Here is a 26,398-nt window from a genome sequence, read left to right on the forward strand (position 1 = left end):
AGAACAAGTTAATAATTGTGAAAGATTTGTTAATGGTAGAATATTAAATAGAGAAGATAGAGAAAAAGAATAAAGAAGAAGAAAGATGAAGAAGAAGATGTAGGAAATAAAAATAAATAAATATTTGTTACGCTCTTCACGCGCTTATTTCGAGTGAAAATCACAAGTTGTCAAGTCAACAAAAAGTATCAAAATGAGAAAGTCCGACCTTACTTTAGGTGTTCAAAATGTACAGAGCTTACTTGAGGTGCTTAACTGAAAAATCGTACCAACTTTAGGGTTGGTTTCGCTGGCAAACAATTTGTTTTATATCAATAATTCATGTCAATAGTATTGTTTAAAGGCATAATACATATATAGAACCGTAAACTTGACATTAAATTTTAAATTGGACCTCCAACTTTTATAGTGCACAAGTAGGTAATTCAACTATTCCATTCTTAATAAAAAAACACGGGAATCCGATTTGGCATAACGCGTGATCGAGACGCAATTCAGGCGTGTCCGAAGTAAAATTCGAGGCCAACATCAGTAAAAAAAATAATCCGAAATGACACTTCTGCCCTTAATGAATCCCTTATATATATATCCTTTATTTATTCAAATCAAAATCCCATTTTTTTCCTCTTCTTTCTAATTCAATACTCAAGCTTTTTTTGCTCTAATTTTTTCATCATTTTTGATCTCTTTTAATGAAAATGGCTTCGAATATACTTTCTTTTCATCGTGAAAAAGGATTTTAAATGAAAATGACCAATATAACCTAAGTTGTAAAAAGGAACGAATTTATAGTCTTGGTCTCAAAAAGATTCTGCAATATGTCAATTATAATCTTTCAAAAGTAAAAAATTAATCATACCTGGACTAAATTGATAAAGAAGAAAAGCCAAACATCCAAAAATATCAACTGAAAGCACAAATCTTGAACAAAATTTTCTTTGATTTGCGAAGAAATTATAGCTAGGATTTATGATTTTGAAAAAATAGTGAGCGAAAAAGTGAATTAGTTGGCTATTTTATTTTTTAAATTTTAAAATCTACGTGTAAATTAGTTGACAGTCATTGAATGGCTAATAAATCCACCTCATAGTGTTTGCCTTACACGCATTTCGGCTGTAGGTGTCGAGTTTTTTTTTTTTAAGCGTGGGATAGTTGAATTATCTATTTGTGCACTATAAATTTCAAGGTTCAACTTAAAATTTGAAGGAAAGTTTAAGATTCTATTTATGTATTATGCCTTGTTTAAATATAGAAAGTTACTCCTACTAAATTGTCAATTTGTCTTCTGAACTAAGTAGTCAGTAAGTAATTTCCTCTCCTTTAATAATAGGGCCCACGTTATAATTAATTCTTTTTTCTTTTAGAAAATAATTAAAAGACAAGTTTATATAAAATGGTAATTAGTTTTTGAATATATCTAAGTTCAAGATAAATCGTTTAGATAGAAAAATTCCACATGATAAACAGTGGCGGCTCTTGGGTGAAGAAGGTAACAAATCAAATTAAGAAAGTAGAATTCAGATAGAAATTTTATAAATTATTTTAAAAAATATTTAAAACCTCTTATTACTATTTGATTTAGGTCACCAAGTTGAACCCGTGGTGCCTGCTTGTGACACATAGGGCTTACTTTTCGTGATGGCAAGATCGGCATGCCTTCTAGTTGTAGTTGACTTTAAGCGCACCTGAACTACCCATAGTCGTCTATTTACGGGCTTGCACTCATGCCCTAAATCCTAATGATAAGCCTAAAATGTTGCTAGTTTTGCATCATTGGTCAAATTATGATGCGAGCATGATTAGGGGTGGACCTAGAGGTGAACTTTTTCTATAAAAAATTATATTGTATATATAATTATTTTTATATTTATATATTAATTTTGAATCTCTTGAATATAAAATTAGAAGTTGGTGTAGTGGTTGAGAAATTCAATACTAACTTTGAGGTTTCAATTTTAAATCTTATAAACGCTATATTTTTTTTTTCGAACCTCTCTGGTGAAAATTTTGAATCCACCACTATACTATCCAAGTAATTAGCTTTTTCTTTTGACAATTTTTCCTTTTTTCTGAAAAAGGAAAAGCATGAGGACTTTACTTGCATCTCCCATTGAACTATGATTTGCGTGGTTGCTTTAATGCTTTTCCCTTTTACATCTCAAATATTACTCCAAGAACTATTTTTATCTATCTACCCTCATAAAACAAAACAAAAAACTTAAATTGTAATTGTGAAAGTGAGAAAGCATAGTTTTGTGGCCACCATTTCAAGAAATTAGTGGAAGTTTGGCACCATAGAACTAAATCACTACTTCAAAGAAAGATACTCTTATCTCTTTCTTTTTCATTTTCTACCCTTTTTTTTTTATAAAACCTTTATGTGAAAGATGCTCATATTGTATATATATTCACTTTCGGTATGATTGATATTTTATGCACTTTAAAGCTTTTTCGAATTATCATCAAGAGTTAGTTCGTTCATGACATGGCCATATGTGAAATAATGTTTACCTTTAACTTTTTGTCTTCAACATATTATTTTAAAAAGAACCCCTTCAATTGGGAATTTTCTTCTTTTTTTTCCCAAGAAAAGTGACACAAAGTGGGAATCTTGATTTTTTGTGGTGATTTAGTCAATTGAGGAAGAATTGTGTGTCAATGATGAAGTTTGATCTTCTTTTTCTCTTTCCTCTATGAACCTTTTTGAAGCATTAAGGTGGGATGTGGCTAATGCTAGAAATAGCATTACAAATATATAATGGAAAACACACTTGTCTAGGAATGATTCTTAAAGTCCATCTTATTATTAGGGTTATCTAAGCGTATTGACTAGCTAGAATTTTCTTAAGGTCTATAATATAATGCGTTTTTCTTATTCGTGTGAACTAAACACGTGGAAATTATTTCCTTTAATAGTTAGTGTTTTCTAAATGTCTATAACACTTTTTTTTTTACTCGCGTGAACTAAATATGTGGAAATTATTTTCTAAATGTCTAAACGCGTTTTTCATATTTGCGTGAACTAAATATTTGGAAATTATTTTCTTTAATGATACATGATAGTAAGACTCAAATTCAGAACCTATATCTATTATGTGAAAAATACCTAAGATCATGTAAGTTTAAAACTAACCATTGTGAGAAACCAAAATCTCCACAAGCTGAGACATTTGAAGCGTGGGTGGAAAATATAACATGAGAACCAACACTAGATAAACAAAATGTCCTGACCCTAAAAACCATATTTAAAACGTAGAAATTTATGGCTTGGGAATAATCTTCTTGGTTGATGCAAAATTGGTGTCAACATGTAATAGGATAAAATAATTTGTCAACATAAAAATGAAAAATTCATTTTTCAGATGTATATATTCTCCTCATAAGCTTTGGGCCTGATCTTTAAAGTATATAGTTAAGATTCTTTTCTTCCTTCCTTCCCTTTTTTGTTCTTATTCTTTAATTTATTCTAATTTTCCCACTTCTCATTTACTCCATTGATTATATATATCTAAAATACGTCGAAGAAAGTATATGCACTAATTAATTAGCTGTCCGGCAAATAAATTGCTAAAAGTGTGATATGCAGTGGAAATGAAGATTTTGTCTCTAAGATTGAGATTTTATAGAAAAACATTAATATTTCTTACCTCCATTTTTACTCCCTCGATTTTATATTACTTGATTCACCTTTCAATTTTTTTTTATTGAGCTAACTTTATTAATGAGGTTTTGCAACATTAAATTAGTCTATTACTATTTTATTAGGTTATTTCATACAAGGATAATATAGAAAAAAAAAGTAGTAATAGCATCATAATAAGTGCTTGAATGAATTTCACTGTGTTAGTTGGAAATTATTAGTGCTCTCCCACATTCTTGAAACTTCATTGGGTCTGTGGTTAACTTTTTTGGGGAAGTTATTAGTGCCTTTGACATAATGGCAAAAGAATAAATTGGCCCAACGTGAACATTAAATGGACAAATGAATATATATTCCATAGCTTAGCATTACAAATCCATTTTATACGTATATTTAGTAACAATTATGAAAAACTTATGTTCTGATATAGTAGTACATTTAAGATTGCATAAATTCTAATTATCAACATCAAAAAACTTATTAGACTGCGTATATATGAAGATTATGGCTTCCTAACTTATTTGATTTGAACCCTACAACATTCTCAACTTTAATAAATAAGAAACAATTTGATTATCCTTTGACTTTATAAATTTGAGTGTTTTATATTTTTTTAATAAAATATTTTTTATTTTACATAAACTATCTGAAAATAACGCACAAGAAATTATACACTTTTTTTAATTCAAATTGTATAGTATTCAATTAACCCAGTTCCACCTATGTTAGATACATTCATTAATGAAAAAAATAAATTGGTCAAGGAGGACTGTTTCCATAAATTTAAAATTTGAGAGGATATTCTTGTGATCTTTCCAAATTATTAAAACGAATGAATAAGAGAGATGCAAGATTAATTATTCTATAATGAGCAGACAAATAAATGTCAATTTAGAATTAATTATTTAATGAAATAAATAATAATTAGTGCAATCTCCAATAAGCTAACTATGCTTGGTCTTACATGTCAAAAGATGTTGTCAAGAAAGGTATCAACACACTTGGAACTTGTATTAATTTAGTACTAAATCTATAGTATCCATCTTTATATTTTAATAATAATATATATTTTTGATGGCCTTTAAGTGGGAGATTGCCAACCTGATAATTTAATTTAATAAAGAAGGATGCTCATGGTATATGACGTTTTAACCAATCATAATATAAAAAAAAAAGGGAAATTAATTTAATTTTTAAGTCAAGATAGAGAAATTAATTGATTATTCGTTTATTATTATTCTCACTTAAGATTTGATAGTGACTTGTTGCTTTATTATTGTTTGGAATCATTTTACTTGGACGATCTCTTTCCATTCTTTTCTAATCTTGGTATTAGTTGGGTGATTAGCATTTGTCATTTTTTAAATAAACAGATAATTAACAAGTGAAGTAATCATAATTTATATTATATTATATTATATTATACTTCCTCCAATTTAATGTGACTACATTTGATTGAGTACAAAGTCTAGAAAATTTATTTGACTTGTTTATACATTGTACAAGTAGGAACAAAAAGACATAAAGCGCAATCAAATTTTTAATTAACCAAAGGTTCATAAATCATATACCCCTTCCCCCTACTATAATTTTAAAAACAAAACTTGTTCACCTATACTTAATTTTTAATAGATAAGCAACATATTGGAGCATTGACATCATAATTATGCTATTTGAAAATTCATCCTATTTCTTGTCTTTAAATAATTTTTGTAGGTCAAAAAGGGGGGGAAAACTTCAAATCCTTGAAAATATTTTATTTCTTCTAAGCTTGCAATTAAAGTGAAGGGTCAATTAATCTAACCTCAACCTTCCTACCTACAGATGGTTGAGAGCTTGGATTATCCCACATATTCTATTCAAACAATCCAATATCATGATTTATATTTTTTGTAAGGAGAATAAATGGTGAGAAGTTTTAATTTTCATTTTTTAAATATGTCAATATCATAGACTGGGGTAAAGGGTGGGCATAACTTGGGCCAATACGAAATTGGAATCTGAACATTTTTGATATTTGATTTGGATTACGGATTGAATTTTAAATTTTGAATTTTATTATTAAAATTTATGAATTTCATATTGGATATCTGATTTTTATGGCTTATACTGAACCCTACCCATGTCGTATGTGTCCAATATTAATAATCAATTTTCAAAGGTCTAATAGATTGGTACCTTACGGCTCTACTTATTATAGTATTAAGTCCACTATGATATTACACGTTGTTAATTATAAAAAGTTAAATATTTTATGGTGTAAATTATTAGGTGAATTGAGTTTGTTAATTGTTATGGTATATCTTGAAGGCTATAAAATTAATATTGAAATATCCAACCGTTAATTCAATCAAACTTAAAATATTCAATCCAATCCAAGCTTATTCACATTGGATTTGGATTGTAATTTCTTTAATCTGAAAATCCAAAGTTCAAACCAAATTTTTTACATCCAATATGAATGTCCAACCCTTACTGGGATAAGTTTATGAATTTCAATAATGTAACTCAAGTTAATATATAATAATTAGTGATTTCATAAATAAAAAATATATAAATATTGGGTAGATTTCATAATGTATAGAAGTATATATAATCAAAAGCTAATGAATTTACATAAATCTGTATTATTAATTTATTATAAGGTAGCTTCACACTGATCACGGGGCTTACCTTTCTAGAATATGTGCAATTAGAATCCGTAATCTCCAGCAACTATTTTCAATAATGCAGGCCTTCTTCACATTTTATTCTTGGTTGTTGATACATACGTAATTGACTGACTAATAATGAATAAATTATTATTTATAGCTGTTTTCATGTGTAAGCAACAATATAAAAAACTTGAATTTTTTTATTTTGTCAAAAGAAGAAGTGAATTATAGTGTCCAACATGCAACATATAATGTTGTTTAATTAATTTGTCAAGGCTGGCTCTGGGAATAGTCATTTGGAAGAGGCAATCAAAACTTAAAAAATACGTATTAATCTGCAAATCAAACTAGAAACAAAAAATAAAAAAGCCAAACTCAACATATATATAATAACATTTCATAAAAATTGTTCCAGTGACATTAGTGGTGGAGCCAGGAATTGGACGAATGAATTGTAAATTTTCTTCAAAGTTGTATTAAGTGTGCAAAATTAAATACACACTCGTATTAGCTAACATTTAATATTGGTACATTGCATAATTTTCTGATGAATAGTATGTATAATGTATCAAACCATTCTTAGCCTAAAATGACACCATCAAGCCACTTTAGGTCCAAAAATGACATTTTCTTTAACATATTTTTAATTAAATAATTTGAATAATTTTTTTAAACATGTGGCGGCCATCTATTGGTTACAATTTAATTATTTAAAACTAATTATAAATCAAAATTTATGTAACATAATTTTAGTTAAATAATTTGAATAATTTTTTAAAACACGTGGCGGCCATTTATTGGTTATAATTTATTTTTTTAAAATTAATTATAAATCAAAATTCATTTAATAAAATTTTAATTAAATAATTTGAATAATTTTTTAAAATACGTGGCGGTCATCTAGTGATTATAATTTAATTATTTAAAATTAATTATAAATTAAAATTTATTTAACAGAATTTTAAGTACGGAAAAGGGTCTAAAATGTCCTCAAACTATTGAAAATGATACAAAAATACCCTCATGCCCTTTTCCGTTAAAGAAAATGTCATTTTTTGGACCTAAAGGTGGATGTCAAGGACATTTTAGATCCAATAAATGGATGAGGAGCATTTTTGTACCATTTTCAATAATTCAAAACCATTTTAAGTCATTTTCCGTAAAAAGAATGAATCTATTTTTTTAAAAACCACAAATTCCTTTTCTTTTCTTTTTTTCCTCCTTGACTTTGTTGCTTTTACTTTAAGGAAAGAAATGAGAGATATATAGGTTGATTAATATTTCAACAAACCCAAGGCAAAAATAATGCCTATGTATAGCTTTAATTTTCAACAACGTTTACCTTAGAAGTTTCAAAGAAACTAAGCATAGGTGCCACAATAGTTGTGCCCACCAATAATGCCATTTAAGAAAACAACGTGACATGAATTTGAAAAGTCAATAAATCAAAACTTTAAAAAAAATGCTCAATATATTTTTTTAATTGCTGGTTGACTTGACCAGTTGAGGAAAAAATGAGAAAAGAAAAGAGATTGAAAAAATAGAAATTAACAAGAACTTCTACGCGAGTTGTCGGAATTTTGTCAAAGGAGGAAAAGTTGTACTACTCCTCATTATTACAAATTATTTGTTGTAACTTTTAAAAATATTTATTTTAAATTATTTGTTATTTTAAATATTTTAAATAAGAAAAACCATATCTTAAGACAAAAAAGTCTTTAACTCTTCTTACATAATATTTTTCTTAATGAACGTGTTAAAGAATTATGAAAGATTATTTGACACGTAAGAAATAGTATCTTACCTTATCAGGTGGCGTAATTTGATTTTCAGAAAAAGATTCTAACAATAATAGCTGTATAGTTTAGGCAATTTGTATCATTATGCTTAGCACAAAGTACCTCAAAATTTGCATTTGACATTATTTATTTTTTTAGTTATCATCTAAGTCAGAATTGAACTTGGCCAACAACCATTGCATGTGTCACTATTTTTAATATCAATTCTTATTATGTTTATAAGGTCATTAAGTAGATAAAGACTACAAAACCATTATATTACTATTAGTACATAGTTGAATATATACAATTCAAATAAAAGTTTCTCATCTGATTCCTTGCTTCTTTTTTTTTTTTTTTCAAATAAAAAGTAAAAGGGCAGCCCGGTGCACAAGGTTTGGAGAAGGGTCCGACAACAAGGGTCTATTGTACGCAGTCTTATCTTGGACTTGAATCCGTGACCTCTCGATCACATGGCAAAAACTTTACCAGTTACTCAAAGTATCCCCGTTCATTCAAATAAAAAGTTAAAATACGAAAAATAAAATATAAAAAATCAGTTCATTTTTTTGCTCTGAGCATAAATCTATCATCTAAAAAATTAATCTCAACAACATAACCACCATTACCCCCCTCCCCCTCTCCCCAACACACACAAAAAATAATACTCATTTTTTAGGCACTTATAATTTGTACTATGTCATTCTTTTGTGATGAAGTAGTAGTTAGTTGTAGATATCTTAATTGAGAGTGTCATTAGCCAATGTAACATACAAAATCAACTAACACAAGAAATAAGTTTTTATTATAAGGACAAATTAGTACACTTCATCATAAGGACTAATTAATACCCCTTTTATTATATCACTTTTTTGAATATAATAAATTATACAATGAAAAATGAAAATAGTTAATAATAAAACTAAAATAAAAATTAAATGGTCAATTATCTCTACAATTTTCATATTAATAAACGGAGGAAACAACACTTTCTTCATTTTAATCAACAATAACAAAAACAAAAAAAAAAACGAACACCAACAGAATGGTGCACTATAGAAGCAGGTGATTTTTTTACCTTTTAAAATATTTTTTTGGAATAGTTGGGTGGTCCGTACACAGACAACAACCAGTTAGGACTAGGGACAAGGTAGCAAAACAGGGAAACCCGCACATGAAACAGAAATCTAAATGGGCCCCATTTCATAGTACTAAACTATAATGGGTCCCATCAAACGTGGCAATACTGCTTATTATAAATATTAATAAATCAAATTCAAGTGTAAATTTGTTGTTACTCTATTTGAGTTATTCTAGTTGTCATTGTTGTTTATCCTGGATGTCCTTAAGAAAAATATTAATAAAACAATAATTTAATTAAATTATTGTATATTTATTAAATTTAAATTATTATTCTTTTTTTTTATTATATTAATCTATCTTTAAATTTTGATGAATAATAATAATAATAATTAATTAGGTGTATTTTTAAAATGTTAATTTTTCTGATAATTTATTTTTGATAAATACGACAAGTAAAATAGATTACTAGGAGTTGGTTTCATCCTTATTGTTGACCATAAAATATAGTAATTAATTTGATGCAAACAATTTTTTTAAAGAGAAAAAAATTATGCCAAATAAAATGAATTGGATGGGGTACTTATTAAAAAAAAAAAAAGGATAGAATACAAGATGTGGAGGTTTGAAGCGCGAGTCACACGTGGGATAGGGTGGGTTGCACCTTACAGTACAGAAAAGGAAAAAGACAAATAAAAATTTAATTAAAGAAAAACCACCCCTCACGTTCCCAACGAGCCCCTCTCGAAATCATCATTATTATTTTCTTCATTATAAAATAAGTGGAAAAAAACAAAAACAGAAAAGGGAAAAAAGAAAAAGAGGGAAAAGGATATGAACAATAATGTGGTGTAAGGGTGGCGTGGGCTTCTGATCAACGTGGCATAGACCCCAAAATGTCAGTTACTGCCCCTAATAATAAATGTCACGTACCGCACTTTCCACGAAAAAAAGGGAAAGTACACCCTCTATCTTAGTTTATTCACCATTCAAAAAAAGGTATAAATGGGTTAAGGAAATGAATTGTGGTATAATAGTAAAATTATTTTTGTAGATCATGTATTTAAATTATGAATGTAAATATTTTTATTGAGAGCATTATTTCGATTTTATAATGTCTGATTCAACTTTAATCAAAACTCCAATATAACTTTAAAGTTCAAACTCCAGCTGGAAAATCAAAAAAATAAAATTATGTGTAGTATGTATCGAAATCTTTAATTCTTGTAAAATATAAACATATCACATGGGATGTTCATATTAATAAATATTTATAAGATGTTAAAAATATATTTTTTCTGTTTTGAGATAAGTTAAAAAGAAAATATCTCATCAAGGCTAGACTTGTTTATCTATATTCAACTAGATATGTTAAAAAGGATTTATTTTAATTATATGAATCTCAATGATTAATTATAATTTTTAAATTTATGTTTCAGCTATATCTGAATAAATACGAGTGATTAAATTTAGTATATTACAAAATTTTGATATTATTAAATTATATTTTTAAAAATTAGTATTAAAATGGCGATTTTCTAATTTCATTCATTCTTCTTCCCCAGTAAAATAAAACAACTAAGAACTTTTCCAAACGTCTGTGTTTACAAAGTGACTGTAAAATAAATCTCCTTTCAATTGTGATAGTATATGAAATAGATATATGCATTTTAATAGGGTGGTATTTTATGGTTGGAGTAGGATATTTTCTCCTATAAATGAGCAGATTCAAGTGAGTCCTATTTATTAATTTATACTTTTACTTGTAGAACAGATCCAAATATAGTGGGTGATTCTTTTGTTTATGGAGAGATAGTGGAGTTTTGAGAAAATCAAGCACAAGAAAATAGTAGAAAGATAATGGACACTTATTTAATGCATATTTCTTTATTTACAGTTTGCACCGGAAATATAAATCCCATTATACCAGGCAGTCAAACCGGAAAATTAGACAATACTCCTATTTAGTTAATTTTTATACAGAAGAAAAATAAAATGGAGTAGTGTATAAGACACGTACATGAGAATTCTTCTCGAAGGAACATTCACTCTTGTGGTGGTAATTAAAAGATAACTATAGTAATGTATGAATATAAATATTAGCAAAAGATGATCTTGCAATTATGATTCTTGCCAATAAAGTCTATGAAAAAACAATAACATTGTTAAACTTTAGCTATGACATTTAATATAAGGTTTCACTAACATGTATAAGGAAATATAGCAATAATAGCGAATTTAGTATAATTTTATAGGAGAGATTTAAAAAAAGGTAATATATACGTAATTTTATTTCTACTTCATTAATACAGATCAAAAAAGCATGTTAATAAATAATATGATAATTCAAATAAATAAAATAACATATCATTATAAAATCAATATTTGAAATAGTAGGAGAATAATAATAAATATAATAGTATCAATAACAAAAATAAGACAACACTCAACTATCTCTACATTTTCCTATACTCATCATAGTCAATTTCTCACAATTTTTTAAAATAAAACATTTGTGGTGCTTCCCTTAATATGTGAGTTGCCCCGTCTTCACGTCAGTTCACTTTATCGCAAATATTTTTGTTCCTAATTCTATCTCTCTTGATATGCCCAAATGCTCATTTAAGCAAATTTATTTTCCGAACATGTGACTTTTTGATAAATAAAATAATATTGCTTGTGATAAAAGTGAACATTTCGAAAAGTGGAAAAAATATTTCTACAATTTCCCATAAGTAATTAGGCATAAATTTACAAAGTTCATTATTATTTTCAAAGTTCATGAACTAATTTACTTAAATTATAATTACATAATCTTATACTCCTTTATTCCATTTTTTATGTTACATCTTTTAGTTTATTTTTTATCATTAAATACAAGCTCCCATAATTACATTATTATATATAATGACATTTTAAAAACTGTATATACTTTCAGGTCATTTAATGAAAATTAACAAGTAAGTATATTTCAAACGTAAAATTTATGAATATATGAGAAAAAAGACACATTACGTGTTGTAACAAATTAATGTGATGTTATGGTGCAAATTTTCCGTATAGGAATAGAGTAAATATCGTGATTCTATAAATAAGTATCCTGAGAACGTACAGTAAGATTATAAGTAAATGAAGATTATTTAATTTAATTAAATTAGTAAATGATGATAATGATGTAAAATCTCATCCATCCCCGAATTTTACTTTTTTTCTCTCTCTACAATTTCTTTATTGACTTTCCCTTACCCCACTTTCTCTCTCTATCCACAAAACCAAACGCTTAAATAAAGGGCCAAACCCCATTCTTTTCTCTCTAGTCGCCACCTCCAAGTCTCTCTTTACATATAGAGAGTTTTCTCTCCCTTTTCTCTCTCAAAAAAACAACAAATCCATTTCCATGGCAGTGGAAGCAAGACACCTCAATCTTTTCACTCAACAACAACAACCGAACCAAATCATTTCCAATCAAGGAAATGGCTTTTCCCACAATACCCAGATGATGGGTTCTTCTCTTTTGCCTTTGCCGACGCCAGAGAATAGTTTTATGCCGTTTAATCACAGTTTGATTTGTGATTCCGTTCAGCCTAAAACGTCGGTAAATACTGACAGTGGTCTTACTTTCAATCTTCCGACTACTGTTAATGCTACCGTCTCTGCCGCGGCGACGAGGAAGCGCTCGAGGGATTCGTTTAATCAGTTTAATACTTGTAACACTACGTCATTTGTTGGAGATGACGTTTTGCCACTGCTTCAACAGTACCAGTGTGATATCGATCGTATAATTTCGCTTCATGTAAGTCTTTTAATGAAAAATTTTCAAATCCATTGCCGTTGTCTGTTTATTTGGTGTTTGGGGCTAATTGGATTATTTTATGTTGTGGTTTTACAGACTAAGAAAGTAAGGATGGAATTGGAAGAAAGGCAGAAACAGCAAGCGAGGGTACTGGTGGCAGCGATCGGAGAAGGTGTATCGAAAAAACTGAAAGCAAAAGATGAACAGATTCAACGAATGGGGAAAATCAATATGGTTCTTCAAGAGAAAGTGAAAAGTCTGTTCGTTGAGAATCAGTTATGGAGGGATTTGGCACAAACTAACGAAGCAACAGCTAATTCCCTTCGCAACAATTTAGAACAAGTATTAGCCCACGTCGGCGACGAGCGTATCTCAGCCGGCGGCAACCTCGCCGGAGTAGCAGTTGAGGAAGACGTCGAATCCTGCTGCGGCAGCAGCGACCACGGGGCAGCTGAGGAAGAAGAGGAGGAAATTGATGGCCGGCGCACATTAGGTGGGGAAGCGCAGGATAACAGGATGTGCAAAAGGTGTGGGGAGAGGGAATCATGTGTGTTGCTTTTGCCATGCAGACACCTGTGCCTATGTGCCGTTTGTGGATCAAGTTTAGTCCATACATGCCCTGTATGTAACTCTTATATGAATGCCACTGTGCATGTTAACATGTCTTCTTAATCAATCAATCAAAATGTGAGGAAACAATTTCTAGGAAGAGGAAAAGAAAATCATAGAATTTTGTTGATGTAGAGAGAAATGTTAGAAACTTTAGTTTGTAAATTTCTTTAGTAATTGTAAAATGCAATTTGTTCATTCTTTTTATCTCTCCATATATGTTCTTAATTCTCCATTGTGAAATTATGCGGATTATGTTGTTGTGGGTCGTGGTACAAGTTGGTTACATTGAAAGGTGCTTAAAGGGAGTGATTTTACTTTTACTTTGTGACAGTATATTGTTTTTACACTAACTTAACAAAGAAATGTAAATACGTAAAGGGCATCTCTGTTGGATTAAAGCATAAAGTAACTTTTGGTTCTTCACATTGATTGAGAGAGATATTGGATACCAGTTTTAATGAAATGACCAGAAAAAGCAATTGGGTGCATGCCAACTTTTGCCAAGAATCCTACTTTACTGATTACTCACACCTCTGTGGTCCTATGTATTAAATTAGGTACTCTGCAGAGCCCTTATGGGCATATTGGCCATCATAGACTCTTTCAACATTTAATTTGTGGTGACATAAAGAGACACTTTCTCTTGGGAGGTGGGGTGTTGATTTGGGATTTTCCTGCATAAATGCTATGAGTACTGGTGATACTGTTTGTTTGCTTAGGTGAGATGTCAACATGCTGAAAATAAATAAAAGTAGGATTGTATTTTTGCTTAATTTCTATTGGTAGGGTAGTTTCATCTATACTAGTACTAGTACTAGCAAAACCCATTGAAGAAAAAAAACAAAGTGGACCCAAAAACAAGCAAATCCCCCCAACTTTGCAGGCATATGTAGTGATTGTGAAAACAACTACTCTGGCGATTAATTTACTTTACTTTTCTTTTTCATGTCCTAACTTTTTGCTAATTAATTAAATCAAATTAGGTTTCTTCTCTAATCTTCTAAGTTATTGTTACCTTCGGTGATGGATATGTATAATAGACTATTTCAAATCATTATTGGTAATTTTTGTAGGCTACTCCTAAAGCTCAATGTATTATTTACCTTTCTAGGGTTGGCACAAAGTATCCGTCCGATAGGGTGCTGATTTCCATGTTGCTTAGCGAGTGAATTAGCATAACTAATTCTGTTTATAATTCGGCATAACTAAAATAGACATAAGATTTTCATGACTAATCTCTGCCTAACTCTAATCAAAACGCCTCTTAACAATACAAAATGGGTTGATTTGCATTTGATTCAACTATAGTTGATGAACATACAATTTTGTAATCTAAATATATATATATATATATATAATACTAATAAATATAATAAAGTAGAAAGATGGTTGAGTAGTCTTATGCATTGATTTGGGACAGCAGCAGTAGTGGTCACTCTGGTCATGGTCAGATTCATGAGCCATCAGGACAAGCTTGTGTATTGATTTTCTTTTTGGGGTAGTTCACTTCTTGGAATCTTCCATTATGAGGCACAATATTATAGGTGTTGTAAAGACAAAAATGTCAGTGGAAAATGTGGCACATTACACATTATTTGTCCCTATTACTATTTAATTATTTATTGTTTGTTTCTGGATTGTTGATGTAAATTGAAGAGTTTGGTTATGGGGCGTAAGGATTTACTCAACAATGATGGCTCTCTCTTATGTCCCATTCCTTTTGATGCCACCTTCCAAGAATTTCCCCTCTTTGAAAATTTTGCCCCTCTTATTTTCTTGATTGTCCATACTCTATGCTATTCAAATCCAAAATGATATTCTAGGTCCATCTCCTTAGAACTACCTGCCACTTAGCTTCTATGACGAAAGGTGGGCCGACAAGTGCAGGACAAAACTAAAAATTGACAAGTTTCTTGTAATATCAGAGCCATGCTCATCTTTCGAATGTCATAGTAAAGTGAAAAAGTTTATAAAAAATATCAAAAATTCACGTGATACTAATGCGTTGGAGTTGCTCAGAAGATAAATTCAAGAGGTCTGCTAGAATAAAGAATACAATACTTAAATGATACGGGTGGTTTGGAACATGATGATAACTTTATGAGGTCTGTTGGAATAAAAAGACAATATATATCATGTACTTAGATTATGATACTCGTATTTAAATCCTCAGCAAATTTTTATTCACTAATCAAGTTAAATTGAATAATCGAACAGCATTTTATTATTGTTAAAAATAATGAAATGTGAGATGATGTTTGCTTCTTTGCTTTTGTTTCGTGTGTGACAGTCCTATAAATATATACTGCATGTTGTAATCAGAATCGTGTCCCAAAGTGCCGGCCAAGATTCTGACACGTCACATTCACAAATACACCATTACTGGTACTATTTTATAGTGTTTTATAAAAATAAAAATAAGTTAGGAGGTTACTACTGAAAATGATGGATCACTCCATTATCTAAAGGGGTCACTCCGTTAATATCTCATCTTATTTTATTAAATTTGAAATTATTTAATCTTAGTAGTGTCATATCCAAAGTTTACTTTAATTGCCCAAATTTAGTTATTTGAATTATACTTAATGATCTTTTAAATTGGCCTAGATTCTTCAATTTAGGGCTACTTCTCTACGGTATAAATTGTGGCTTCACTATTAAGTTTACACTTCAACTTTGATCGTTATGAACTCATACTAAGATTGAGTTCCAAACGAGCAGCAAATTTTTAATTTTTTAACAGCCAAAATACTTTTATACAAAAATTCAAATTTAATGAGATTCAAGAATACTAACACACTAGGATACAATACAAAAAAAAAAAAGAGAAGAAGGGTAAGGACATCTCCAACCCTAAAACTAAATTTTGACTGCATCAATTTATAAAATATTTAATTAAAATAATAATCACAAAGAATAATTAATGCTATATATATATTTCACACCAAAATTTATCATGAATTATAGTAATTTGATGTAAAATTTAGCATGGCGTAAGTAGTTGAAAAAGAAAATGATGGGTGGAAGAGAGAGAGATAGAGACCCACCACGTGTGAAACGAATAGGGAAAGAGGGCGCATAATAGCAAAGAAATTGTCGTGAAGTAGCGGGGAAAGTCCAAAAAAATGTGGGTCACTCCAAAGAGGAAAGCAGGGTCGTTGGGGTTGTGAAGGATAAGTAGGAATTCGTACACTGTATCAAACACGCCTGCTAAAGAGAGAGAGCGCCGGTGGGGAAAGGGAAGAGAAAACAGACAGATAATGATAGCGTACGTTAGTGGGGGATACTTAACCTATTTGATGTCAGAGCCGTGAAGATCGGTTTTGGTACTCACAATCACAACTATTTTCCAGTCAATGTTCCCCGATCACACTATTTAATTTTTTTTCCTTTTCTTTCATCAAAACATGCAAGGTAACCGATGGACTGCTTTTCTTTTTCTTTTTTTAATCAAAAGATTTTAGAGATTTGAATTTTGGATATAGAAAAATCTTTAGTTGAAGCTATTTATATAGTGTAAATTCAAAGTAATCGGACATTGACTGAAATTTTCTATGGTTAAACAATAAAAAAATACTATTTCCGTTTAAAAAAAAATAACCTCCTTTTCATTGTTTCAAAAATTTTGACCCCTTTTTTTTTTTGGTAACTTTTGCACATGACATATTTCAGGTCACAAGATTAAAGGACATTTTTATACATTTAACATAATTTTAATTTAGAACTACAAGATTGAATAGTCTTTTTAATATTTTAAAATTTTGTGTCAAATAAAATCAGGTCATTTTTTTGTGAAACGAAGGGAGTAATAAATATTCTTTAATAAAGAATTCCATCGAAGCCCTAAATTGAGAAGGAGAGATATCGTAATTTCGTGACAAAGTTTAAACATTGTTGAAGTGTGCGACAAATTCTTTTTTACTTTGATTGCGACAAACTTGATGCAATTGACTAGTGATTATTCATTCGTTTTATATTAGTTATTCACGTTGTTATAAAATACATATTTTAAATTATCTGTTAATTTTTAATTTACAAAAGTAATTTTTCTTTTTAATTTTCCCGTTTCGACTTTGAAATTAATTATTTTTTTAAGAATATAAATATTGTAAAGTTTCATAAAAGTTTTCATTATTAATCTGAATATTGATGAATAAAATATATTAATATGAGTTAAAAAATAAATTAATAAACATAATCTTTTTACTTTTAATAAAAATAATCTGTAGGAATGCTAAACCACACACTTTGAGTTGTTGATATCCATTTAAAAGAAGATTGTGATGGGGATTTGGGGTGAATTGCGCAAAGAAAATAGGACAACAACCTTACTCCTAAATACAAACAAAACTATGGTATTTGTGTTAATTCATATTTGAATTAAATTTTCTTTAAAACGTAAGTCAGTTGATTATTTTATCTCTATTAGAATTTAAATTTAAGATTAGATAATTCTCAATCTATTTTATTAATTATCAGGTTATATACTGCATTAATCACTATGATACAAGTTATTAAAGTGCCTTACGTGGTTCTATTGAGATTATCTTTTTGTGCATTTATGAGTAAGTTACGAAAAGATTTTCCTTAAATTTATTCAGCTTTAATATTACTTTTTCATCAACTTTTACTAGTTAATTTTAAAATTTCAAGAAATAATTTATAATTTTAAAATTTGCATTAAATATAATAACTTATTGTTTTTAATTCATCTATCAATATATGGGATGAATTATAGTTATAATTAGAGGTGATAAGTAAAATCATTATTTTATTTATTAATTCTTTAAGTTAAATATGAATAAGTAATGGGCAGTGGCGGACCAAGCATGTGTCCGGAGTTTATCCGATCCCCCCTTCGGTGAAAAATTATACTATTAATATATGATTAAAATATTTTTTTATGTATAAATAGTTGATGTCGAACCCATTCGATTAATTCGTGTGTCTACTTTTTCAAATTTTAAACCCTCTTATTAAAAATTATGATTTCGCCAATGGTAATGAAGATATGATACGTTTTGCTAGTAGTTAATCAAATGCTATTTTAATGATGGCTTGCCTGGAATATAATAAGGTCATCGAAATCGATAATCAAAGAGTTTTTTCTTATCAAACAAATGTTGCCTTGTCCTTTTATTATAATTTCCACGTGAATTCTTAAAGGGTTTGTATTTTCCAACTTTGTTTTTGCTACTCCTATTTACTTTATGAGAACTTGTAATGTCAACAAAGTATTGAATCACAAGACTTCTCAAATAGTCGTACCTTCTATTATTATTATTATTTTGAAGCGTACATCACACGATGTCTTGTACTTAATGGTCCCATATGCCATATATTATCTCAAACTTCATTATTGTTATTATATGAATAAGTTTGAGACATTTTATATATAATTTATTTTTTGACATTATCATTTAATTTTGGAATACATTAATTTAAATTTATACCACTTAAATTTCATTAAAAATAACAATCTCCACTAGTGATTATTCAAGACCTTTAGCTAACATTTGACATAGATTTTGAAAAAGTTATTTTTTATATTTTATCATGAAATTTGATTTGATTTTATAAATCGATTTTAAATATTTTCAACTTCTGAACTAGTTTTTAATGAGAATTTCATTTGCATGCACAAAATTTGAAAGAAAAAAAAAGTTCAAATAAAATACATGTAAAGGTATAATTCCAAAAATTTAAATTTTTAACTTCAAAATCTAAGATCTAATGAGGACTTAATTAAAAATAAAGTGATTCTATTCATGTAGTCAATTGTTTTTCTATTTTAATGAAAAGCATAAAGAAAGCAAAAAAGAAATATTTCCTTAGTCTGAGACTTGGTCTATACAGTACTTATCAGAAATCAAAGATGCCCTCAATTTATTGAATAATGTATAGATATAGCTATACTATTCCTTCCCTCCACTTTTACTTGGGTATACATGTATAAATATTTTAATTAAGTTGAAATGATGATACCAATGGTGAAGTGGTAAAGATTTCTTCGCACAAAGTTTTCATGTTCAAATTTTGAGTATAATTTTATTTTTTATTATTAAAAACGTCTATTTTCGAATTGAATTGAATTTTTTTTTATTGAAATAATGATTGTGTTGTTTAATATTATATCTTTTTGAAAAGCAGCAATATCTGCATTACCTCGTTGTTAGTTGTCTGTCAACATATGACCATCAATTAAGGGTCCCACTTAGGCCTTTGTCATTATTTTTGTAATTTGACTTTTTCCTTGTTTTGTTTATAGTGATATGAATAGAAAGTAATTTTAAAGAATAAAAATATGGCAGATAAGATAATAAAGATAGATTGGTAAATCATGGAGAAAACAATAATATGCTAATCTTATTTTAACTTTAGTGGGGGAAAGAGGGATCTTCGGGGATGGGTCCCTTGATGAGACATACTTTTGTCTCTTCTATCACCAACATAATCACTTCAAATTTACATTATTAAATTTATTTTATTTTGGAAAGATAATTCTTTTGCATCACATATTCTACATATTTATTTTTATTTTTTAAAATTATGTGTTAAATTAAAATTAAAACGGAGGGAGTAATAAAGTTATGATCTTTCTAAGTTCTACCATTTTACAGGAAATTATAAGGTGGAGAAATAAATTCGTATTTATAAAATATAAATACAAATAGTCAGCCAAATAGATTACTAAAGTTTTCGAAATATATCAATGTACATCTGAGGGAGGCTTTTAAAAGTATCACCAGATGGTATATATTTAGTTAATTGGATATAATATTAGGTTGAATTCATGTGATTAATCAGATTCAAGTTGAATTTGATGCTTACACTTTTAACTAATTCTTTAATTATTTGTTTTAATCTTTCTATAGCTTCTGCTAACAAAATTACAAGTCCAATTTATGTTGATATAAAATAAAATAAAATCTGGACATATTGATTACTCCACATAAAAGAAGTGCATGTACCAGCAAAGGGGTAGTTTACACGTTAATACTAAAATATTTCTCTTGCAAGGAAAGCCATATCAAATAGTATATTATGTTTTATTATTTTAATATAAACAGCACGTTTTTATGTGAAGGACCCTGTTTTGACTATCATTAACGTATTAAATTAATTACAAACTCAAAGTCCATATTCTTAAGTTTTACTTCAAAGTAACTTACATTATTCATCTATAACCAAACATCTAATTGGTGTTTACAAGAACATAGGTTATGTTATATGTTCCACTCAATGCCAAAATGGAGTATTTATTATAAGATATCAATGCATCTTTTGAGATTGTTTTTAGGATAAGAATGGAAGTTATTTTTTTTTTCCTTGATAGTTGAATAGCCCTTTTCAAATGGTACATGAATTTGGACCTTCGAGGTTATCTTTACTTAAAGAATGGAAAATCATAATTAATTATGACTAATCAAAATCTTATACAAAGTTGGTTTCCTTACAAAAATAAAAATCTTGGTAGTTGTTGAATGATGTTGTTATCAATGTGTCAAAAGTGATAGAGACGATTTTAGGTAAAACATGAATGACTAATTATTTTTTGGTTTTAACTTTTATATCGTCTTTCAATGAAATCATTATAGTTATTAATTATTAAAATGTATTATGAGATAGATTAACGTGTTATATAATTTATGGGACGGTTAAGTTGAGTGGTGGGACATATGGTGTTGATAGCCTAATCTCTTTGACTAATTAATTAAGCACTATTATATGTGCACATAAATCACCTAATCAGTCATTATCAAGCCAAATAAGACAACTCCAATCTGTCGAATTTAGAAGTTTTTTTAAATCTAAATGGCGGATAACTATCAAAATGTAATACCTAAACACCCTCGTATAATGACGGACCTGAATCATTCTGCTATCTAACTTATAAAATATGTACAAAATATAAAAATAATATATACTTTACATCTAATATACATTCGATTATATACAGTAAAACCTTGATAAAGTAATATTCGATAAAATAATAATCTCGCTAAATGAATATTTTTCTCCGATCCCGACTTAGGCCAGTTATATTAAAGTAATATTCTCGTTAAATGCATTAGATAATAATTAAAAATAAAGTATTAAAGGTCCAGAAAAAATAAAAAGTAATAATTACTAGAATACATCAAATATATATATATATATATATATATTTAATCAGTCAATAATACTAGACCAATAACTATTTTTTTTTGAAATGTGATTCTATAGTTGATTGTTTTTACTTCCCACCAAAACTAAAATTAATCTCATTCTAAACTTTTTGAAGAGCGAACACAATTTGCGGAATATTTTGTTCGTGTTGTACCAAATAGTTTGACAATGTAGTCATTGCTTGAAATGCCTCCTTTGACGATACATGTTGGACAATGTTACTATCATCTTGTTCAGGATTATTCTCATCATCATTATTCATTACACATTGAATTATCTCTTCCTCTATAAGTGATTCCATAACTGTATCATTCTCGTTAGGATAGTTCAAAAGATGTTCAACATCCATCACAATTCTGTAGGCTAAATTAGAGATAACATCATTTAATTCTTGGATAAGGGCAGCCCGGTGCACTAAAGCTCCCGCTAAGCACGGGGTCCAAAGAAGGGCCTGACCACAGGGGTCTATTGTACGCAACCTTACCTTGCATTTCTGCTAGAGGCTGTTTCCGAGACTTGAACCCGTAACATCATTTAATTCTTGGATACCTTTATCTAATTCACCAACTTCTTGAATACCTTCATCTAATTCGCCAACTTGTGGTCCGGGAATATTGTTTTCTTCCAATCCGATCTTGCAATGCCGAAAACAATTTGCAATTGTTATTTCTTTCACATTAAAATTCCAAGCCAAGTTAGCAAAATTAATAGTATTCAAAATATTATTTTTTCCAGCATTTGGTGCTTCAACCTCGAGGCGTTGTAGGATGCTGAAATAAATACGACGACGATAATGAGCTTTGAATGCTCGAATAATCCAGCATCACATTGGTGAATCTAGATGTTGTGTTAAGAGGTAAGAAAAAAATTCTACATTTCTTAGGCCTTCAACTATCTTTGGATGAGTTGAGCAATTGTCTACTATTAACAAAACCTTCTTGCCATTCATTCTCTTATAAAACCAGCCAACATATTTTTAAAAAATCAAGCTAATCATCCAAACTTTCTTGTTGGATCTATACATCCAATTAAGATTGTTCATATTCACATTTTTAAAGCATCTACGATTTGCAAACCTACCAATAATTCACAATGGTACTTTGTTAGATCCATCACATTGCAACAGAGAGCAAGAGTAATTCTCTCATTGTCTTTTTTGCGACCTTCAAGCTGCTTAGTAGCAAGTGAATGATCAGCTTCCAATCGGTAAAATAGTTCAGTTTTATCCATATTATAAATATACTTCAATTCAAACTGATCTAGTTTTGATCGTATGCTAGGCAATTCGTTTTCAATGTATTCCATCATAACTGAACCACTTTCACCAAAACGTCTGTAAGACTTGATTCCGTATCTTGACTTGAAACGTTCTAACCAACCAGAAGAGAAGCTGAATTCTGGATTGGTTTCACCATACATTTTCAGAATAAGATCTTTTGCTTTTCCTTGGATAATTTTTTCTGACATGTTCACTTTCTCTTGCATTTGAAGAAACCACTCGTACAAAACTTTCTCTAAATTAAGGTATTTTGTCGGTTTATTCCTCTTGGCATCTTTATTTTTCATCTCATTTGACAAATACTCTGCCGATTTATTGGCCAAAGAGTATATATATATATATATATGTAACTTTCCCTAAATTACGGCAAGGTTTAATTTTAAGCATTTAATTTGAGCTTTATTGGCGTTTGAATTATATCTCTGATCAGGTATCTAAATAAAATCTTAGAGGCCATTTAAATGATTTTTTCTGAAAAAAATGAACCTATTTATTGTCTTCATTTCCAACAAATAAATGTGATATATTTACGAAATCAAATATTGTTTTTCAAAAATAAACTTACAAATATTCTTTGATCAGCATTACGATGTGAGATGGCTTCTCCCAACTATTTTAATCATTTTCCAATTTATTTGTGAAAGTGATGTTTAGGCGGGCTGTATTAGGATGATAAGTTGGAAGCTTTGAGAGGGAATTGGTTTTGCTTTTATTTCATTAATAATCATGAAAATGATATTTGAGAAAAACTTGTTTATTGATCATGTTCATAGTTTCAATTTGAGTACCCGCTTAAGAATAATAAAACAAATACTCCCCTTATCCTGTTCAATTTTACTTTTCACGTTTTATTTTATGAGAGTTAATGTAACTAATCTTTATAGTTATAGTAAATTAGATTAATTTAATATTTTAAATTATGAAATCAAGAATTTAAATAACTGGTTCAATAAAAAAAATAACTACCACTTCACACAAATTCTATTATATAAAGAGATTCAACAACTTATTAATTTCATATGTATACAAACAAATTTAATTAAACGGAAGTTAAACGGTAAACCGATATAAAAAAAAAGTAACAGAAACTATTAGAAAAATAATTCACAACAAGATAAGAATGTTATTTAGAGTTTTAGACTCACAATACTCAGCCCTATAATTCTAAAATAGATATTTCGTACATGGATGGACATCATCCATTTTCAGTGGCGGAGTGACCTTTTGGTTAGGGGTTCGAATGAACTCTTTTGATAAAAAATTATATTATTTATATATAGTTAAAATTAATTTATATATATATATATATATATAATAAATATTAAACCCTTACTTCTTCAGATTTTGAATTCCCTTAATCAAAATATTGACTCCGCCACTATTCATTTTAATGAACCCAAAATTTGGCCATATATGACTTCTAAGAAGGATTTACGGCCAGAAAAACGTTGATCGGATGTTTTTCATAATATTATCTTTCAAAAAAAGTCTCCTTTACACAATAATATCTTGTAGTTTTTCTTGTGAAGTTTAAAACTATAAGATGGTAACAATTTTTCAATTATTTTAATTAAACATTGACTGTTTATGAATTTAAATCAAATTTATTGTCCTGGCAAACTTATTAATTGCATTTATTTTTTATATAGAAGAAGAAGAATAGGTCATATAAGCATTTCCGCTATTAAATAAGTGAAACATGAGGGTATTTTTTTTTTCATGATTATGATTGAGTATGTCCAATGACCAAAATGAGGATCCTAAGTGCTTGTTGCTCTCAAAGATTTTCATGGATGTGTTGGTAGTCAATAATGTCTGCGGCATTTACTCATTATAAATAAAAGTGTTAGCTAGGTTAAAAGCTTTAGAAATTATGGATTAAATTATTTAAAAAGTAGTACAATAATAAAGTAAGGTGGTGAGTTACTTTATGTTTGTCACTTTCATCAAAGCCATTATCTATTTTTCCAAATCGTGTGCTATTTCTAAGGAAAAAGTACATTATTATAGTTCCCTTGCAGACGTGAATTTTCAAGTTTTTTTTCTTAAAAAAATAATATAAGTAGCTATATTAAAAGTAATAGATAGTGTTTAATGAGAGTAATAGATACCCACTAGACTTACAATGCAAGACACTATATATTATAATTATAATTGATAATATCCTATCCCTCTCAATCCAACGAGGAAAAAGTGTAAACCCCACTAACATTTTAGTTTGTTGAATTATTTGTGGATTGATTAGGAATTTAAGTATTTACATTATGGAAAAGCTAAGTATATTTTATTGTAGATTCCGACTAATTTGATTTTCCTGCATGTGAAGTTTATTAATAAAAAAAATGCTTTTTATATAAAAAAAACATTAATAAAATTTAAATTCGAAAAATCTGATTAATTTTAAATAGATCCCAATCCATTCATTATAATTCTTAATGATGAAAAGCTTATAAGCGTAATCGTATTATCCAAGATGACTTTCAATTAAATTGTTAAAGTGAAACAATGAGAAGACCTAACTAATGATGGTGTACAAATTAAAGCTTACAGGGTTATAACATAAAATCTCTCTCAAAAAAATAAAAAGAGAGAGAATATGACAACTTTTATTATAAGTAATTATGTAATAGTGAAAGTGATGTATGCAGTGCACTTTGGGAACCCCACAAATAATGTGTTACAAGAAATCTTGTGAGCTTAGCACATGGAATAGTGGGAGAAAGTGATGTATGCACCAACCATCTGTCACAATTTGCCATAGAAAGAATAGTTTGGATTGTTCCTCTTTTCTTTTCTTTATTTATTTTTTGTCACTTTTCTAGTCTTTGCTTTCCAACAAGTCCATCCATCATCTTTATTGGTTTTGATGGTTCAACTAGCTAAGGGTATAATATATTAACAAACAAATCTCCTTTACCTAGCTTTTGTTCCACTCCATATTTTTTACCCATTTGTCCGAATCCACCAAAAAGGATGCCTATCACAAAGTCATCAAAATTCCCATTTAAAGAAAACACAATGTGGAAGTGTCATTATTTTAGATGTGTGTGTGTGTGGCATGGCATGGTAGCCTCCACTTCCTACCCACACCCACAACTTCTCTTTCTTTTTTGATTCATAATCATCTCATATTTGAAATATATAATAAGGCAATTAATACAGTGACAGAATTAAATTTTCATTAAAGAGTTCAAAACTAGGAAGAAGTAAACATTTGGTATTTAGATTTCATTGATTTAATTAATGCAAAAATACAAATTGCCCAGAGTTTATTACATGAAAAATACTCCTTATTAGGTATTTCTCTTTTCTTCGAGATGGTTCTCAGGATGAAGAAATATATCTATTTAACATATTTAAATAGAGCTTATTGTTACCCAAAAATTCTTTTCC

General features: G+C 28.8%; 1 protein-coding gene and 1 pseudogene across 1 annotated transcript; one reads left to right on the forward strand and one right to left on the reverse strand.

Moving 5' to 3' along the window:
* The first annotated feature begins 12,441 nt into the window (after positions 1 to 12,441).
* Positions 12,442 to 13,752, forward strand: LOC129873936 (BOI-related E3 ubiquitin-protein ligase 1-like). Its single transcript, XM_055949133.1, has 2 exons — positions 12,442 to 12,945; positions 13,042 to 13,752. Exons 1-2 carry the CDS (start codon positions 12,550 to 12,552, stop codon positions 13,615 to 13,617), a joined length of 972 nt encoding a protein of 323 aa, XP_055805108.1. The 5' UTR covers positions 12,442 to 12,549; the 3' UTR covers positions 13,618 to 13,752.
* An 8,074-nt stretch (positions 13,753 to 21,826) lies between these two features.
* On the reverse strand, positions 21,827 to 23,216 carry LOC129872596 (CENP-B homolog protein 2-like; annotated as a pseudogene).
* Between the last annotated feature and the right edge of the window lie 3,182 nt (positions 23,217 to 26,398).

The sequence above is a fragment of the Solanum dulcamara genome, chromosome 11 (assembly GCF_947179165.1).
Source record: "Solanum dulcamara chromosome 11, daSolDulc1.2, whole genome shotgun sequence".
NCBI lineage: Eukaryota > Viridiplantae > Streptophyta > Magnoliopsida > Solanales > Solanaceae > Solanum > Solanum dulcamara.

What these genes read in the sequence shown, in the direction of transcription:
- LOC129873936 (XM_055949133.1), top strand. Translation starts at nt 12,550, where the DNA reads ATGGCAGTGGAAGCAAGACACCTCAATCTTTTCACTCAACAACAACAA. An exon ending in ATCGTATAATTTCGCTTCAT is followed by an intron (nt 12,946 to 13,041) that starts GTAAGTCTTTTA and finishes GTGGTTTTACAG; the next exon opens with ACTAAGAAAGTAAGGATGGA.